Below are 18,490 nucleotides of genomic sequence, written 5' to 3'. Positions count from 1 at the left end.
TACATTAAAAGTCTGTCAACCCCTGGTCTGCGTATTCTGGCCTGCCCTGGTCTCACTGACCTCATCTCTTCCTCCACTTCACTATATCCTCACTCTCCACTTTGCTGGGCCTCCGCACATGCCAAGCGCATTTCCCACTTTGTACCTGCTTTTCCCACTACCTAAAATGTTCTTCTAATTTCTCACCTCTCTTAGGTTCATCTGCTTGATTGTGCCCTTCTCATAAGGCTTGGCTGCCCTTTATAAAATAGCTACATCCCCATCCCTCACATCTATTCTTCTGCTCTTAATTTATTTTTCTCCATAGCACTTACCACTATCTAACCTATATTTACTTGTTCATTCATTTATTGTCTGCTCATCACCTAAATATAAGTTGCATATGAGCAGGGACTGTTAGTTTGATGCTTTGCTATATCCCATTACTTTAGAACAGTGTCTGGCCCAGAGTAGACATTCAATTTGTTGAATGAATGAATGAATGAATGAATGAATGAATGATGAGATGAATACAAGGAAGCAAGCATACATACATGCATGCTAACCTGCCATTTATCCGGAGAGTAGTTGTCAGCTCAACCAGGATTGAAAATTCAGATGAGCCCTAACCAGTTTGGCTCAGTGAATAGAGCATCCGCACATGAACTGAAGGGTCCCAGGTTCAATTCGGTTTAGGGCACATGTCTGGTTTGTGGCTCAATTCAGTAGGGGGAGTGCAGGAGGCAGCCAGTCAATGATTCTCTCTCATCATTGATGTTTCTATCTACCTCTACCTCTACCTCTCCCTTCCTCTCTGAAATCAATAAAAATATTTATTTTTTAAAATCAGATTGAAACAAGATTTAAGAGCAGCACATAAGCAAATGCTGATGTTTCCATTTGAAAATTCAGTAACACATGATCTCTTACTCATACCCTTTTCCTTTTTCAGTCCTTTATGTTGAAAGCAGACAGCTGGCCTTATTTATCTCTGTTCTCCAGTACTTAGTCCAGTGAATTCCACAAAGAAGGCTCTTAATAAATATTTGCTCCCAGACCAGGAATAGACCTTCATATCTTCTTAGCTGTTTTGTATAACTTCACTACTTAGCACAATGCCTGGCAAATAATAGAAACTCAGTACATACTTGCTCCAGGAAGGAATAAATAAGAATAAGTTAAAGTATTTGCCTTCTCAGGACAAGACACTGCTTCAGGTTATCCACTTTTTTGTAACAAATTATCCCCAAAATATTAGTGGACTAAAACAACATAATTATATCATATTGTTTCTGTAGGTCAGGAATTCAGGAGTGGCTTAGGTGGCTGGTTCTGTCTCGAGGTCTCTCATGAGGTCAGTCAAGATGTCAGCTTATTTGATGCTGGAGGATCTACTTACAAGTTGGCTCAGCACATGACTCTTAGCTGAAGGCCCCTGTGGCCTCCTGGACCTTCCCTAGGGTGCGCTGCTTGAGTGTCCTCACAGCACCGCAGCCGCCTTCCCCAAGAAAAGTAGTCCAAGAGCGGAAGCAAAGAGGAACCCTTTTGTTACTTAGTCTGAGAAGTCATGCGCATCACTTCCACCACATTCTGTTTATTGGAAACAAGTTGCGAAGTGCAACCCACACTCCAGGTGAGGGGAATTCGGCATCAACTTTTTGAAGGGAGGAATGTCAACAAATTTGTGGATATATTTCTAAACTGCCACAATCACTCTGATACTCTGAATTGAATAAAGAGAAGTGGTCCATTTGACGCCTTTACTACGTGCTCTCTATTTAAATCATCTTTAATTTCTTTCAGCATACAAATCTTGTAGATGTTTTGTTAAATGTACACTTTAGTATTTCATTTTTTGAGCTATTACAAATGGTATTGTTATATTTTTAAATTCAGTCCCCAAATGTTCAAAGCTAGTATATAATAGACATATAATTGAGTTTTGTATGTTTATCTTATATTCTATGACATATCTAAAGTCACTTATTAGTTCTAAGAGTTATTTATTTAGTCATTGAGATTTTCTATTAGATAATCATGTAATGTGCAAATAAGCACAAGTTGTATTTCTTGCTTTCTTTATGCCTTTTATTTTATTTTCTTGTGTTATTACAATAGCTAGAACTTTCAGCACTACATTGAATAAGAATAGTGAAAGCAGCCAAAGCCGGTTTGGCTCAGTGGATAGAGTTCCAGGTTCGATTCCGGTAAAGGGCGGGTACCTTGGTTGCGGGCACATCCCCAGTGGGGGGTGTGCAGGAGGCAGCTGATCAATATTTCTCTCTCATCAATGTTTCTAACTATCTCTCTCCCCTCCTCTTTGTAAAAAATCAATAACATATATATATTTAAAAAAAAAAAAAAAAAAAAAAAAAGAATAGTGAAAGCAGCCGGTTTGGTTCAGTGGACTGAAGGGTCCCAGATTCTATTCTGGCCAAGGGTTCATGCCTGGATTTGGGGCTTGATCCCCAGTACAGGGCATGCAGGAGGCAGTCGCTTAATGATTCTCTCTCATCATTGATGTTTCTATCTCTCTATCCCTCTCCTCAATAAAAATATATTTAAAAAAAAAAAAAAAAAAGAATAGTGAAAGCAAACATCTCTGCCTTGTTTCTGCTCTTAGGGGGAAAGCACTCAGTTTGTCATCATTAAGAATAGTGAAAGCAGAACATTCAGCCGGGACCGGTTTGGCTCAATGGATAGAGCTTCGGCTTGGGGACTGAAGGGCCCCGGGTTCGATTCCAGTCAAGGGCATATACCTTGGTTGCGGGCATATCCCCAGTAGGGCGTGTGCAAGAGGCAGCTGATCGATGACTCTCTCTCATCGATGTTTCTAGCTCTCTATCTCTCTCCCTTTCTCTCTGTACAAAATCAATAAAATATATTAATAAAAAAAAAAAGTATAACATTCAGCTCCTTATCTGAAATGTAGAAGGAAAACGAAAACCCAGGAAACTCACCACCATGTTATTACTCAGGTCTTGAGGTCCTTAGCTGGTCTGCCTTTCACGGGGGGAATAGGAAAGGGAAATAGAGAGCATATAACTGTTATTTAGGGTTAGCCTCACTGAGATGATTTTTGAGAAAAGATTTGAAAGGAGTGAAAGGAGCCTAAACTGGTTTGACTGAGTGGATAGAGCGTCAGCCTGCGGACTGAAAGGTCCCAGGTTCGATTCTGTACGTTGATTGCGGGCACATCTCTCTCATCGATGTTTCTAATTCTCTATCCCTCTTCTTCTCTGTAAAAAAAAATCAATAAAATGTATTTTAAAAAGAAAAGAAAAGAAAGAAAGAAAGAAATGAAGGGAGAGTAAGCTTTGAGAATATGATGCAGGTAGATGGAAAGGCAAGTTCAAAGGCCATGAGATGGAAATATGCCTGTTGTGTTCAAAGAGCAAGTAGGTCACTGTGCTGAGCAGAGTAGAAGATGACATTGACGAGGGAGGTGATGCAGGCCAAGGTCATGTGAGTCCTTTAGGTCACAATAAGAATTTAAACCTTTAAATCTGGGTGAGATGAAAAGAAGCTTCTGAAAGATTTTGAGCAAAAGAATTAGGATGTGATCTAGGTTTTAACAGGATCTCTCTGGCTTCTGTGCTATGAATAGGTCAGAGAGGGATAAGAATGGATATAAATTAAGAGGCTGTTGGAATAATTTAAGGAGTACTTAGAGCTGGAGAAGTGCAGGTAGTGAGATATATCAAAATTTGGGTGTAAGATTTGCTGTCAGATGTGGGGCTTGAGAATAAATTTTACTCAAGTAAAACTCCGAAGGTTTTGGACTTGACCTGAGTACCTGAAAGGATGAAAATGCCATTACCCAAGCCCTAACCGGTTTGGCTCAGTGGAAAGAGTGTCGGCCTGCATATTCAAGGGTCCCAGGTTCAATTCTGGTCAAGGACATGTACCTTGGTTGCAGGCACATCCCCAATAGGGAGTGTGTAGGAGGCAGCTGATTGATGTTTCTCTCTCATCGATGTTTCTAACTCTCCCTCTCCCTTCCTCTCTGTAAAAAAAATCAATAAAATATATTAAAAATAAAATGCCATTATCCGCAGAGCCAGTTGTTTGTTTGGTTGGTTGGGGAGGGGATGTGTCAGGGGAAGAGTGGATATCAGGAGCTTAGTTAAATTTGAGATCTCTATTTAGATATCGAATGGAAATGGCAAATTTGTAATCAGATATGTGAATCTGGAGTTCAGGGGCAAGGTTGGGGCTGGAAATTTAAGAGACACCAGTTAGACATAAAGAAGTAAAAGATGCTGAGGAATGACCAGAAAGATGATAGAAAAACCAGGAGAGTGTGATGTTCTTGTTTTGGAAGTCAAGTGAAGGAAGTGTTTCAAGGAGAGTGGTCAGCTGAGCATGAAGGGACCAGATCCCTGAGAGCAAGGATATACCACATAGAAGAAATGATTAAAAAAAAAAATGAGGTAAAATTTATTCTTTCCACTATTGAGCTTGGATCAGTCTCGAATACACAACTGTTTTTGAGGTTTTGAATTATCCTCTGAAGTAAAGCAGGTTTTGAGTCAACATTGCCCTTTCCCTGGGACCTGGGGGACTTGACTGCTTGCTGCCTTATACCTAAGTCAAAACCCCTTCACCGGTTCCTGGAAAACAGGTGTTGATCACTTTTAAGGCGGAGGAGTACTCAGCACTCTGAAACTTAATGTTTAATGAGATCGTGTCTGTGAGACCCTTGGTAAATATGAAACTAACTACCTGGATAAACACAAGGCACAAATTATTACTACTATTTTTGGACTATAATCTTCAAATAAGCCAAGTCTTTCCCTATTTTGTGAACATTATTCAAAATAGGAAGCTTTATGAAATGAACACCAATTTTTCTCTTCAGCCTACTTACTGCCCTAAAGCTACCCCCTAATAGAGAAACTGGGTCTGTTAAGTGTTGTTTTTTTCTGTTTTTTCTTTCCTGTCCTCTTATTCTCCCAGCTGTCTCAACTCAGAACCTCATAGGAAGAGAGTTACACTTCAGAAAAAAGTGTTTGCTTTGACATTTAAACAAAGCTCCATTTTGTTTTTCCATACAGAATTTTCCCCTCTCGCATTGCAACGCTCTCTGAGCTGTCTTCTTTTCAGCTCATTCATTATTACTAAGGTTTTCAGATTATACCAGAGGAAGAAGACAGATTTATAAATGTGTTCCTGTCCAGCTCTTTCGAGAGTAGGACTTAACATTCGTCTTCTAATTGTATGCCTGTTCTCTATGCACAGCTGTGCTCATCTGCCCTTATTAATGAGGTGCCTATCTCTAAGTCTTACCTTGTCTAGAAATAAATGGGCTCTGTTCCTGTTCAAATTGGTTATACAATAATCAGAGCAGCCCATCATTGGGAGGAGACATCCATTTGAATTCACTTGCTAATAGCCAGAGAGAATTTGGCCTAATTGCTTTCTTAGGTTTGCCATTTCCTTTAAGATGTCAGTACCCTAGAAAGGGATAGAAGGGACAGGTATCCTGTCCTTTTCCCCTCTGGAACCTCTCCCCCAGCCGCCCATCCCCCTCCTCTCCCCCACCCCCTGCAATATGTATGAGTTTTTATCTAAGATAAAGATATAGGGACATTTTGAGGAAATTGTGTAAAAAGAATCAGAATCCACTAGAGATTGCTATGTAATGCCTTAAAGATCTGGCCACTAATAAATAATGAGATCTTTGGCAAATTACTTAGCCTTTCTGGGCTTTCTAGCCTTTCTGGGCTTTCATTTCCTGGTTCGTACAGTAACTTTAACAACCCCTATATGGCAGGATTGTTGGGAGGACTCTGATTTCTCTTAATGGTGTACCTTGTTCCAAAAGTGACTTAAGGCTGTGAATATTTGATAAGCTAATGAGTATGAAAACACATAGCACATAATAGATTTTTTTAAAATATATATTTTATTTATTTTTTTACAGAGAGGAAGAGAGAGGGATAGAGAGTTAGAAAGATTGATGCGAGAGTAACATCGATCAGCTGCCTCCTACACACCCCCTACTGGGGATGTGCCTGCAACCAAGGTACATGCCCTTGACCGGAATCGAACCTGCGACCTTTCAGTTTGCAGGCCGACACTCTATCCACTGAGCCAAACCGGTTTCGGCCATAATAGATGTTTAATAAATGTTTTAATTAGACTCTAATTGACTAAATCAAAGTTCTTTCCTGCCCTAATTTCATCAGACTGAGACTTTCTGAAAGGATCATGCCCTCCTCCCTCTCCCCCTAATTCCCTTCTGTGATCTGGTTTTATGACAGAGCATCATAAAATCTTATTTAAAAGGCATGCCCAGCTGAAACCAGTTTGGCTCAATGGATAGAGCGTCGGCTTGGGGACTGAAGGGTCCCGGGTTCGATTCTGATCAAGGGCATGTACGTTGGTTGCAGGCATATCCCCAGTAGGAGGTGTGCAAGAGGCAGCTGATTGATGACTCTCTCTCATCGATGTTTCTAACTTTGTATCTCTCTCCCTTCCTCTCTGTACAAAATCAATAAAATATATTTTAAAAATAAAAAATAAAAAAATAAAAGGCATGCCCAAGAGTTCAGGGCTCGAGTTCTGTACTCCATGATTTTTCCTTTGTATTGACATATTAAAAACCTCCTATGGGCTAGTTATCTAATTTAAAATCTTATCATTTATTTGTTTTAATTCTGTAGTATTGATTAAAAATCTGAGGTTCGTAGAGGTTAAATGTCTTGTCCAAGATTACACTGTAGCAGAGAAGGATTTGGACTAAGGTTTTCTAACTCCAAGTCAAGTTAATTTTAGCAGCATTCTACATCCAAGAAGAAAATGAATAGAGGTGAGTTACTGCCGATAGGCCCTGGGAGTGGAGTGCTCACCCAAATAGTGTGTGACCAAGACGAACAGAAGGCTAACTCTGGAGTCTCCGGACTTCTAATGAAAAAGGCCATTAGAAGACCTGTTCACCTGCTCCTTAGGGGACTAGATGGGAAAATTGCAAAAGTATGAAACAGAGAAGAGGAAAATCACTAACAAAAACAGCTCACTCAAAACAAGCCTGCAAACTGCCCTGGACAGTTTGGCTCAGTGGTTGGTGGTTAAAGCGTCAACTCACAGGACAGAAGGGTTGTGGGTTCAATTCCTGGTCAAGGGAATGTACATGGGTTGCAGGTTCTCCAGCCTCAGTAGGTAGGGGTGTGTGCAGGAGGCAACTAATAATGTTTCTCACATCAGTAATATCCTCTCTCTCTCCATCCACCCTCCCCCACCCCTTCTTTCCACTCTCTCAAATTCGATGGAAAAAATGTTCTTGGGTGAGGATGAGGTTTTGTTTTGGTTTTTTTGGGTGTTTTTTTTTTAATCGCCTACAAACTAAAATTTTATATAATAGAAATCTAACACTAAGAAAGATAACCAGTAAAATTTAACCAGGACTTCCACTTTGAGGAAGATAAAGTAGACATACTTTTTCCTAGCTCTCGCACTGAATACAACTAAAACTCCTATCCATTATATATAAAGCAAAAATAGCAAAACACTAAAGGCGTAGAAAAGAAGGCAGACCAGCTAAGGACCTCAAGACCTGAGTAATAACATGGTGGTGAGTTCCCCGGGTTTTCTTTTTCCCTCGATATTCCAGATATGGAGCTGAACATTATACTTGTGAAAACCTGAGTGCTTTCCCCCTAAGAGCAGAAACAAGGAAAGGATGTCTGCTTTCGATATTCTTATTCAACATAGTGCTGGAAGTTCTAGTTATTGCAATAACACGAGAAAAGGAAATAAAAGGCAGACAGATCAGAAAGCAAGAAATACAACTGTGCTTATTTGCACATTACACGATTGTCTATATAGAAAATCTCAATGACTAAATAAATAACTCCTAGAACTAATAGGTGACTTTAGATAGGTCATAGAATATAAGATAAACATACAAAACTCAATTGTATGTCTACTATATACTAGTTATGAACATTTGGGGACTGAATTTAAAAACATAATAATACCATTTATAATAACTCAAAAAGAAAGAAATACTTAGGTGTAAATTTAACAAAACATCTACAAGATTGTATGCTGAAAGAAATTAAAGATGATCTAAATAAATAGAGAGCATGTAGTAAAGATGCCAATTTTTCCCAAATTGATAATATAGGTTAATGCAATTTCTGTCAAAATTTCAGCAATATATTTTGTAGATATAGATAAGATTATTCTAAAATTTTATATATAAAGACCAAAGGAACTAAAATAGCTAAAACAGTTTTGAAAAATAATAAAATGGGAAGAATAAGATTTCAAGACCTATATATAGCCACAGTAATCTATGAGACTGTAATATTGCCAGAGGGATAGACACTTAGACCAATGGAACAGAGCAGAGAACCAGGAAATAGACAGAAAACCCAATTGATTTTTTAAAATATATTTTATTGATTTTTTTACAGAGAGGAAGGGAGAGGGATTGAGAGCCAGAAACATTGATGAGAGAGAAACATCGATCAGCTGCCTCCCGCACACTCCCCACTGGATATGTGTCCGCAACCAAGGCACACACCCCCAACTGGAATCGAACCTGGGACCCTTGAGTCCGCAAGCCGACGCTCTATCCACTGAGCCAAACCGGTTAGGGCCACCCAATTGATTTTGGCAAAGGTAGCAAATCAATTTTTGACATCATGAATTAACAAATGGACATCATGGACCAAAAACAGAGAGAGAATCTCATATAAAAAAAGTTAACTCAAAATAAATCAAGGACTAAAACAGAAAACTGTAAAACTTTTAGGGGGGAAAAAAAACCTAGAACAAAATCTTCAGTAGGCAAGGAATTCTTAGACTTAACACCAAAAACATGATTCATGAATGGCACAAAATTCTATAAGTAAGTCATTGATTGGTGGATACATGAGTTTTTGTTAGGTTATTCTTTGTAATTTTTTAGTATGTTTGAAACACTGCACAATCTTTTTTAAGTTATAAAAACGTATCTTAATTGGACCATGAAATCTTTGCAACTATTGCCCATCTTACAGGTCCCTGACAGTGTGTTGTAGGCAGTTCCCATAGAACTATTTCAGCCCGATACTGTTTGTCCGGTTGGGACCCGCACTACCCCTAAGCCCTCCTGTAGGAGCCAGAATGCTACTCAAGTGGAAAAATACTCTTTTCGGTGGTCAGCAGGGTTTCTCTTGTCTATATCTGAGTCTTTTTGTCTTCCAGGGATGTTGGTAGTGAATGTAACATGGAGGAACAAGACATATGTAGGTACACTTCTTGACTGCACACGGCATGATTGGGCACCCCCCAGGTAAGCACTTTATGGCTTTTTAGTTTATGTTAGTCTGAACCACCCTAATCAGTGATCTCTTATGCCTTTATCCAGCTAGGGTTGGATAGGTTTTTTGGGTTTGTTTGTTTTTTTAATTTTTTTAAAATATATATTTTTATTGATTTCAGAGAGGAAGAGAGAGAGAGAGAGAGAGAGAGAGAGAGAGAGAGAGAGAGAGAGAGAGAGAAACATCAGTGATGAGAGAGAATAATTGATCGGCTGCCTCCTGCACACCCCACACGGAATCGAGCCCCCAACCTGGGTATGTGCCCTGACCAGGAATAGAACTGTGATCTCCTGGTTCATAGTTTAATGCCCAACCACTGAGCATGCTGGCCAGGCTATAGGATTGGATAGTTTTTAAGATACCCAGCCTTGGGTTGTACACTTGAAACTAATACAATATTATATGTCAAATGTAATTGAAAAATAAAAATTAATAATTTAGAAAAAGGGAAGAATTTAAGAAATTAACAGCATCTCCTAACAGTATTTTTCACCTTAGGTATTTTAGATGTGTTTTTATAAAACAAAAACATTTGCCATACAGGGGAAGGAAAAATAAAAAGCATCCAGCTTTTAAAGGACATTATGGTGTAGAGACAAAGGAAGCCACTATATTCATCTAGCATTCAAGAATAAATTAAGCCGAAACCGGTTTGGCTCAGTGGATAGAGCGTTGGACTATGGACTGAAAGGTCCCGCATTCGATTCTGGTCAAGGGCATGTACCTTGGTTGCGGGCACATCCCCAGTGGAAGGTATGCAGGAGGCAGCTGATTGATGTTTCTCTCTCATCGATGTTTCTAACTCTCTATCCCTCTCTCTTCCTCTCTGTAAAAAATCAATAAAATATATATATTTTTTAAAAGAATAAATTAATCAGGCCCTGGTCAGTGCTGCTCAGTGGTAGAGATCAGCTCACAGACTGAAGGGTTGTGGGTTCAATTCCCAGTCAAGGGCACCAAAAAAAAAAAAAGAAAAAGAATAAATGAGTTAGGTGTTGATGGGTTGGGTAGAAGTGGGTGGAGATCCTACTTATTGAATTTATTGAATTCTGTAATTATTGATTTCTGACTGCTACCTATAGTCACTTTGAGACTCCATTAGAGTCTCACTATCGATGAGCAAACATTCATTGATGATACTTTTTGATGGTAGCTATCTCTCAAAAGTTTAAACTCAAGAACATTTGGGGGTTTTTATTTTTTTAATATATTTTATTGATTTTTTTACAGAGAGGAAGGAAGAGGGATAGAGAGCTAGAAACATCAATGAGAGAGAAACATCAACCAGCTGCCTCCTGTACACCCCCTACCAGGAATGTGCCCGCAACCAAGGTACATGCCCTTGACCGGAATCGAACCTGGGACCTTTCAGTCCACAGACCGATGCTCTAACCACTGAGCCAAAAACGGTTTCGGCCATTTGGGTTTTTTTTTAAACTGCTGGACAATGTTGGTTTCACAAGGACCTTTTCAAATTGCAACTTGATCTTAAAATTGGCATTTCAGTGAAGGGCACCTTACAGCTTATTTCTAATATTAATTTGCAGTTTGCTAGGCTTTGGGAAACCCAAATGTCGGGGAATGATTTATAGCTAGTATGCAGAAAGCCTTATAGGAGCTTACCACGTAATTGCAGTTCCCACTCTTTCAGAAGTTCCTTTAGCAAATCATGTTCATTGAAAATGATAGTTACCATCTGGACAATTCTTCTGGAGACTGCAGCTAAACTAGTTTGAAGTCGTTTTCACTTCTTAATAATGTTCTATTGTGTTTGTCCTTTGCCAAGGTTCTGTGACTCTCCCACCAGCGACCTGGAAATGCGGAACGGCCGGGGTAGAGGCAAGCGCATGCGCCCAAACAGCAACACACCCGTCAATGAGACAGCAACAACATCTGACAGCAAAGGGACCGGCAGCAGCAGCAAAACCCGAGCAGGAGCCAATAGCAAAGGCCGTCGGGGCAGCCAGAATTCCTCAGAGCACCGCCCACCTGCCAGCAGCACCTCTGAGGATGTCAAGGCCAGCCCCTCCTCAGTGAATAAGCGGAAAAACAAACCCCTTTCAGACATGGAGCTGAATTCCAGCTCAGAGGACTCCAAAGGGAGCAAGCGTGTCCGTACGAATTCCATGGGCTCAGCCACTGGCCCCCTCCCTGGAACCAAGGTGGAACCTACTGTTCTAGATAGAAATTGTCCCTCCCCAGTCCTGATTGACTGTCCCCACCCAAACTGTAACAAAAAGTATAAGCACATCAATGGACTTAAGTACCACCAAGCTCATGCCCATACGGATGATGATAGCAAGCCGGAAGCCGATGGAGACAGTGAGTACGGAGAGGAGCCCGCCCTCCATGCAGACCTTGGGAGCTGCAACGGTGCCTCTGCCTCACAGAAAGGTTCCTTGTCCCCCGCCCGCTCAGCTACCCCCAAAGTTCGGCTCGTAGAGCCCCATAGCCCTTCTCCCTCAAGCAAATTCAGCACAAAAGGTCTGTGTAAGAAGAAGCTGAGTGGGGAAGGGGACACAGACCTTGGGGCCTTATCCAATGATGGCTCTGATGATGGACCCTCAGTTATGGATGATACAAGCAATGATGCCTTTGATTCTTTGGAAAGGAAGTGTATGGAAAAAGAAAAATGTAAAAAACCCTCTTGTTTGAAACCTGAAAAGATGCCTTCCAAGAGCTTAAAGTCAGCCCGGCCCATTGCCCCGGCCATCCCCCCACAACAAATCTACACCTTCCAGACAGCCACCTTCACCGCAGCCAGCCCGGGCTCCTCCTCGGGCTTGACCACCACAGTGGTCCAAGCCATGCCCAACAGCCCCCAGCTCAAGCCCATTCAGCCCAAGCCCACGGTGATGGGAGAACCTTTCACAGTCAACCCTGCCTTGACTCCAGCCAAGGACAAGAAGAAGAAAGACAAAAAAAAGAAGGAGTCTTCAAAGGAACTTGAAAGTCCTCTGACTCCTGGAAAGGTGTGTCGAGCAGAAGAAGGCAAAAGCCCGTTCAGGGAATCGTCGGGAGACGGGATGAAAATGGAGGGGCTCCTGAATGGCTCGTCAGACCCTCACCAGAGCCGACTGGCCAGCATCAAGGCCGAAGCGGATAAGATATACAGCTTCACGGACAATGCCCCCAGCCCTTCCATTGGAAGCAGCAGCCGCCTAGAGACCACTACCCCCACCGGGCCCATGACTCCCTTACACGTAGTGACTCAGAATGGAGCCGAGGCCAGCTCCGTCAAAACCAACAGCCCCGCCTACTCCGACATCTCTGATGCTGGGGAGGACGGGGAGGGCAAAGTGGACAGTGTCAAATCAAAGGACCCTGAGCAGCTGGTGAAGGAAGGAGCTAAGAAAACTCTTTTCCCCCCTCAGCCACAGAGCAAAGACTCCCCGTATTACCAAGGCTTCGAGAGCTACTACTCTCCCAGTTACGCACAGTCCAGCCCGGGGACGCTGAACCCCAGCAGCCAGGCAGGAGCGGAAAGTCAGGCCCTGAAGACAAAAAAGGACGAGGAGCCTGAGAGCATCGAGGGGAAAGCAAAGAGCGATGTCTGTGAGGACAAGAAGCCCGAGCTGAGCAGCTCCAGTCAGCAGCCCTCTGTCATCCAGCAGCGCCCCAACATGTACATGCAGTCCCTGTACTACAACCAGTATGCCTACGTGCCCCCCTACGGCTACAGCGACCAGAGCTACCACAGCCACCTGCTGAGCACGAACACGGCGTACCGGCAGCAATATGAGGAGCAGCAGAAACGGCAGAGCCTGGAGCAGCAGCAGCGGGGACTGGACAAGAAGGCAGAGTTGGGCCTGAAGGAGCGGGAGGCAGCACTCAAGGAAGAATGGAAGCAAAAGCCGTCACTTCCTCCAACTCTCACCAAGGCTCCCAGCCTGACCGACCTGGTGAAGTCGGGACCCAGCAAGGCCAAGGAGCCCGGGGCTGACCCTGCCAAATCAGTCATCATTCCCAAGTTAGATGACTCTTCCAAACTCCCCAGCCAGGCCCCAGAAACTCTTAAAGTGAAGCTGAGTGAGGCCAGCCACCTAGGCAAGGAGGCTTCTGAGGCTAAAACAGGCGCTGAGTGTGGCCGACAGGCAGAGGTGGATCCGATACTCTGGTACCGACAGGTAACTGTCCTGGGAAGAAATAGAAATACTGTCTGTCTGTCTTTCTCTCTTCCTCACATTCAGGGTTGTCCTGATGCAGGAGGTCAACACAAAACAGATTAGCAGGAGAGATCTGTAATTTTAGGGATGTTTTTACCTTTGTAAATCATTTAAATGTTTTTCAAACAGCACTGTTAGCCTCGGTCAGTGTACTCAGCTGTCAGGGCATCGGCCCACGCTCCAAAGGGTCCGTTCAATTTCCGGTCAGCGGCACGTGCCTGGGTTGCAGGTTCACTCCCCACCCCCAGTCGGGGCACCTACAGAAGGCAAAGAGTCAATGTTTTTCTCTTCCATCAATGTTTCTCTCTCCCCACCTCCCTCCCTCCCTTCCACTCTCTCTGAAAAGCAATGGGGAAGCAAATATGTCCTCAGGTGAGAATTGACAAAAGGGGGGGAGGGTGCCCTTTTACATCAGTAAAATGTGTTTTCTCATTTGACAAGAGAGGCCCAGAAACAAAACAGAACTGGAGCCCAGCTGTCTATACTTCTAGTCCGGTGTTTCTTCCAGTGTGGAATGCGTTGATGGTGATCTGTCCAAATTTTAAAGTAGACCAGAAGTACGCTATTCAAACTGTTCCTTTCAAAAATATTTTATAGGAAGAGCTAGAACCAAGAACTTGGTCTCACATCTTGCTCTGCTCAAAAGACTTTTCTTTTTTAAATATGTTTTTATTGCTTTTATAGAGAGAGGAGGGTGAAGGAAAGAGACAGACAGAAACATCCATCATCTGCTTCCAGCATTCCCCCTACTGGGGACTGAGCCCACATCCCGGCCATGTGCCCTGACCGAGGCTTGACCTGGAGACCACGAGATGACGCTAAGCTAAAGGAGCCGTACCCTCCAGGGCTGCTCAAGAAACTTAAGAAAGAAGTCTTCCTTTCCCTGTTGGTGCCACTTGGGCCTTCTGCCCCTGAGCTTGCCCTGAAATGAAACCATCTCTTCTATTCGGGAAATCATTTCTCCGGCATGTTTGTTCTCTCAGTGAGGAGACCCACCTATAGATTTCCTTTTCTTTCCCCATCTTTCTTTCTTTCTCTCGAGACCAAAGGAACAGGCTTTTTAAGCAGAAGAGACGAGAGTTCATTGTAAACTATCAATAGAGGCCACTGGCATACTCTGCCTGAGGTGTTTGCTGGGACCCTGGGCTTGAAACTAGCACTCTCTCTCTTCTTCATTTATGCAACACTCAGTGCTCATTCTGTGATTGTAGGAAGCTGAGCCCCGGATGTGGACATATGTTTATCCTGCCAAGTATTCAGACATCAAATCAGAAGATGAGAGGTGGAAAGAGGAGCGGGACCGCAAATTGAAGGAGGAAAGGAGTCGGAATAAGGACTCTATTCCCAAGGAGGATGGGAAGGAAAGCACAAGTAGTGACTGCAAGCTGTCCACTTCTGAGGAATCCCGCCTCGGGAGCAAGGAGCCCCGACCGAGTGTCCATGTGCCTGTGTCCTCCCCTCTCACCCAGCACCAGTCTTACATCCCCTACATGCACGGCTACTCCTACAGCCAGTCCTATGACCCCAGCCACCCCAGCTACCGGGGCATGCCCGCTGTGATGATGCAGAACTACCCAGGTACGGCGCCACCGTCCAGCTGGTGTTCCATTGCCCGCGGGTGGAAATGAAGCAAAGGTTTCAAGTCCGGTTTTTTGCTCAGTCCTAAGGCTAATTGGGGCCCAGGTAGATGACAGCCCTTTTTTTAATGTGACATTCTGTGAAGTGGCCTCTCTACACCCAACTCTTTGACCCCTAATTACCAGAAGTAGACCAGAAGTACGCTATTCAAACTGTTCCTTTCAAAAATATTTTATAGGAAGAGCTAGAACTAAGAACTTGGTCTCACATCTTGCTCTGCTCAAAAGACTTTTCTTTTTTTCTTTTTTTCTTTTTTTTAAAATATATTTTATTGATTTTTTATTACAGAGAGGAAGTGAGAGAGATAGAGAGCCAGAAACGTCGATGAGAGAGAAACATTGACCAGTTGCCTCCTGCACACCCCCTACCGGGGATGTGCCCGCAACCAAGGTACATGCCCTTGACCGGAATCGAACCCGGGACCCTTCAGTCCGCAGACCGACGCTCTACCACTGAGCCAAACCGGTTTCGGCAGACTTTTCTTTTTTTAATATGTTTTTATTGACCACCTCTACCTCCCTTGCTTCTCTAGAGGGTTGCCTCCACAGTCACTTTTCACAGATAACGAGGTAAAATTCTCTCTGTACCACTGCCATCTCCCCCGCAACAAGGGTTTGAAACACACACATCCTTTGTTTTCAGTGCCCTCTGGCACCTCGGAGAACACAAAGACATAGGGAAGACTAGTTCCTCCCCTCAAGGAGCTTACAGCTTGTAGCATGAGAGAGACGTGGAACAAATAACATTCAAACCAACACACTGCATGTACTCGTTGTAAGATCCTGTTCAGCTGTACGGTTGGAAGGCAGGAGGGGCAAGGGCACTGGGAGTCAGATTGTGGGGAAGTCCAGCGAGAAGAGGCTCAGCTTGGGAAAGACAAGCTCTTTATACTCCATCCTTGAGTCCTTAGGGGACACACAGTAGGAGTTTGTGTTTTTAACTTGTTAGAAGAAAATTTCCTTACTCCACTCTGCTTACTGATGTCTGTTGCCTGAACAGCTATGTGGTACTTCTGGGGTGAAAAGAGAACTTCTTTCGCTCCTACAAGCTGCCCCCTTTCTATAGGAGAGCAGCCGAAATAGTCTTGATATTCTGGCTTAACATTATAACGACAAGTAAGCTTTCAGACAGTTAGGAATGTGTCTCACTCCTTTCTCCTGTTATCCCTACTCATCTCTATAAAAATAGTTGTGCTGCTGGATGAGTGCCTGATCTGGGCCAGGCACTGTCCTAGGTATTTATGTGCATTATCTTATTTAATCCCCCGGACACCCTGTGAAATAAGATTTGGTATCTTCATTTTGGTGGTGAGGAAACTGGAGCTCAGAAAGGTTGTTAATGTGCTCAAGGCTACCCAGCTGTTAAGTCTCACGGGTAGGATTTGAGCCCAAGGCCATCTGCCTTCATATTCTATGACCTTTCCACTTCATCGTCTCACCTCTCCAGGCTGAATCTCTGAGACTGGGACTCCAGGGAAATTGATTCTCAGAGACTGCCGGTTATGTTCCAAATCTCCCTAAGCTAATTTTGCCTCTAGAGCTCAGTAAAGGACAAACTAATCATCTCAGCCCAAAGGCACCAGGGTAGAAACTATCCCTGTGCCTCTGGAAGCTGATAGCCTCCCAGCCACACTCACTAGCGCCGTTTCTTCTACCTCGCCCATCTCCCTGACTGCTCTCTCTCCTTCCCCAGGTTCCTACCTGCCTTCCAGCTACTCTTTCTCCCCATATGGCAGCAAGGTCTCAGGGGGTGAGGATGCTGACAAGGCACGAGCCAGCCCCAGTGTCAGTTGTAAATCCGGCTCCGAGTCCAAAGCCTTGGACATCTTACAGCAGCATGCCAGTCACTACAAGAGCAAGTCTCCCACGGTAAGGGAAGTGCGGTTACACTCGCAGATGAACACAAAGACCGTAGGGCTGGCCTGGGGATCCGGGAGAAGGTGGACAAGGTCAGGTCCCAACCACAGTGCGGTTGGCTCCTCCAGGCACCACCTTGATTCTGCATGTTTAAGGAGTCATGATGTGGGCTCTGGCATCTCGCTCTCGTGTGTGTCTCACAATACTGCGTTTGTGTTGCTTTCCTTTCCAGATAAGTGATAAAACTTCTCAGGAGAGAGATCGGGGAGGCTGCGGGGTGGTTGGGGGTGGTGGCAGCTGTAGCAGCATCGGAGGAGCAGGTGCCGGTGACAGGAGTGTAGACCGGCCCCGCACTTCTCCTTCCCAGCGCCTGATGTCCACACACCACCACCACCACCACTTGGGCTACTCACTGCTCCCAGCACAGTACAACTTACCCTATGCAGCAGGTAAGCCTTGTTCCCCACTGCCGGCCTTTTAACTCCGTAGCAGTGGCCTTGTCCACAGCAAGGAGCCTCTGGCAAGAATTCTTTTTTTTTTTTTTTTTAATAGTTTCTGTCAGAATCCCACCCTCCTGCAGACCATCATTAAAGCATATGACATTTATTTCCTCCCTTGGAGCTTTGGTACTCTCAAACTTCTCCAGAAAATTGGCTTTCATATTCAGAAGAAAAAGGAACAGGTGTTCCCACAGCCAAAGAGAAGCGAGCAGCTGAAAAATGGAGCCTTATTCTCTATCCCTAGCAGTTTTATCTGGCCAACTACCGTGTTTCCCCGAAAATAAGACATCCTCCGAAAATAAGACCTACTTACAGGTTTCCTTCTGAGTGAAATATAAGGCATCCCCCGAAAATAAGCTCCCCCACCCCCCAGGCTAAACATGAGAGATTTGGTCCACTGATTCTGAAAGAAATGGAGTCACAAGAAATCCACCAGGAAATTCAGGAATTGGATTGTTATGATGATTTTCCAGATGATGATGACATGATTGTCACTGAATAAATGAGTAAATTCTTGATACTGTAGGATTCACAGTTGTCTGGTTTGTGTTGACACCTACCGTACTACCGTACCGTATACAGGTAATAAATTTCCTTTATTTTCATTTAACAATAAATGTGTACCGTACTCTTCTTCATGGAAAAATAAGACATCCCCTGAAAATAAGACCTAGCGCATCTTTGGGAGCAAAAATTAATGTAAGACACTGTCTTATTTTCGGGGAAACAGGGTATTTTTTTTTCTGTCAGCGCCCCAAAACTCGATAATAGAGTTAGGAAAATAAGGAGAAACTCCTCCCCTCCCCACCCACCCAGCTGGCCCGGAGAAAGTGCTTGAACCGAGGTGGTGGGAGAGCTGCACTAACCTGTCCTCCTCCTCACCAGGGCTTTCTTCCACAGCCATTGTTGCCAGCCAGCAAGGCTCAACTCCCTCCCTCTACCCACCCCCCCGGAGGTGAGAATGGTAAGTGATTTGTTAATTTGGGGTAAAACAGAGAGATAGTTGATCACAACTGTCGTGGGTCACAGAGTATCTG

The 18,490-nt window shown here is 43.7% G+C and overlaps 1 protein-coding gene across 3 annotated transcripts in view; it reads left to right on the top strand.

Moving 5' to 3' along the window:
* Window positions 1–18,490, top strand: part of ZNF609 (zinc finger protein 609) — a 214,459-nt gene that overhangs the window by 163,844 nt on the left and 32,125 nt on the right. For 2 of the 3 annotated variants that reach the window (XM_084886555.1, XM_084886554.1), the window contains exons 4-9: window positions 9,178–9,265; window positions 11,080–13,420; window positions 14,671–15,037; window positions 16,790–16,965; window positions 17,186–17,402; window positions 18,339–18,417. In XM_084886555.1, coding sequence (XP_084742681.1) covers window positions 9,178–9,265; window positions 11,080–13,420; window positions 14,671–15,037; window positions 16,790–16,965; window positions 17,186–17,402; window positions 18,339–18,412 — 3,263 coding nt within the window. In that variant the 3' untranslated portion in view covers window positions 18,413–18,417. The remainder of the gene's footprint in view (window positions 1–9,177; window positions 9,266–11,079; window positions 13,421–14,670; window positions 15,038–16,789; window positions 16,966–17,185; window positions 17,403–18,338; window positions 18,418–18,490) is intronic. The other variant, XM_084886556.1, reaches the window with a different exon arrangement.

Source organism: Pipistrellus hanaki (genome assembly GCF_964339955.1).
Source record: "Pipistrellus hanaki genome assembly, chromosome: 1".
NCBI classification, from domain to species: Eukaryota; Metazoa; Chordata; class Mammalia; order Chiroptera; family Vespertilionidae; genus Pipistrellus; species Pipistrellus hanaki.
The sequence above is the reverse complement of the archived record's forward strand: the minus strand, read 5'-3'. Positions and strand labels throughout refer to the sequence as shown.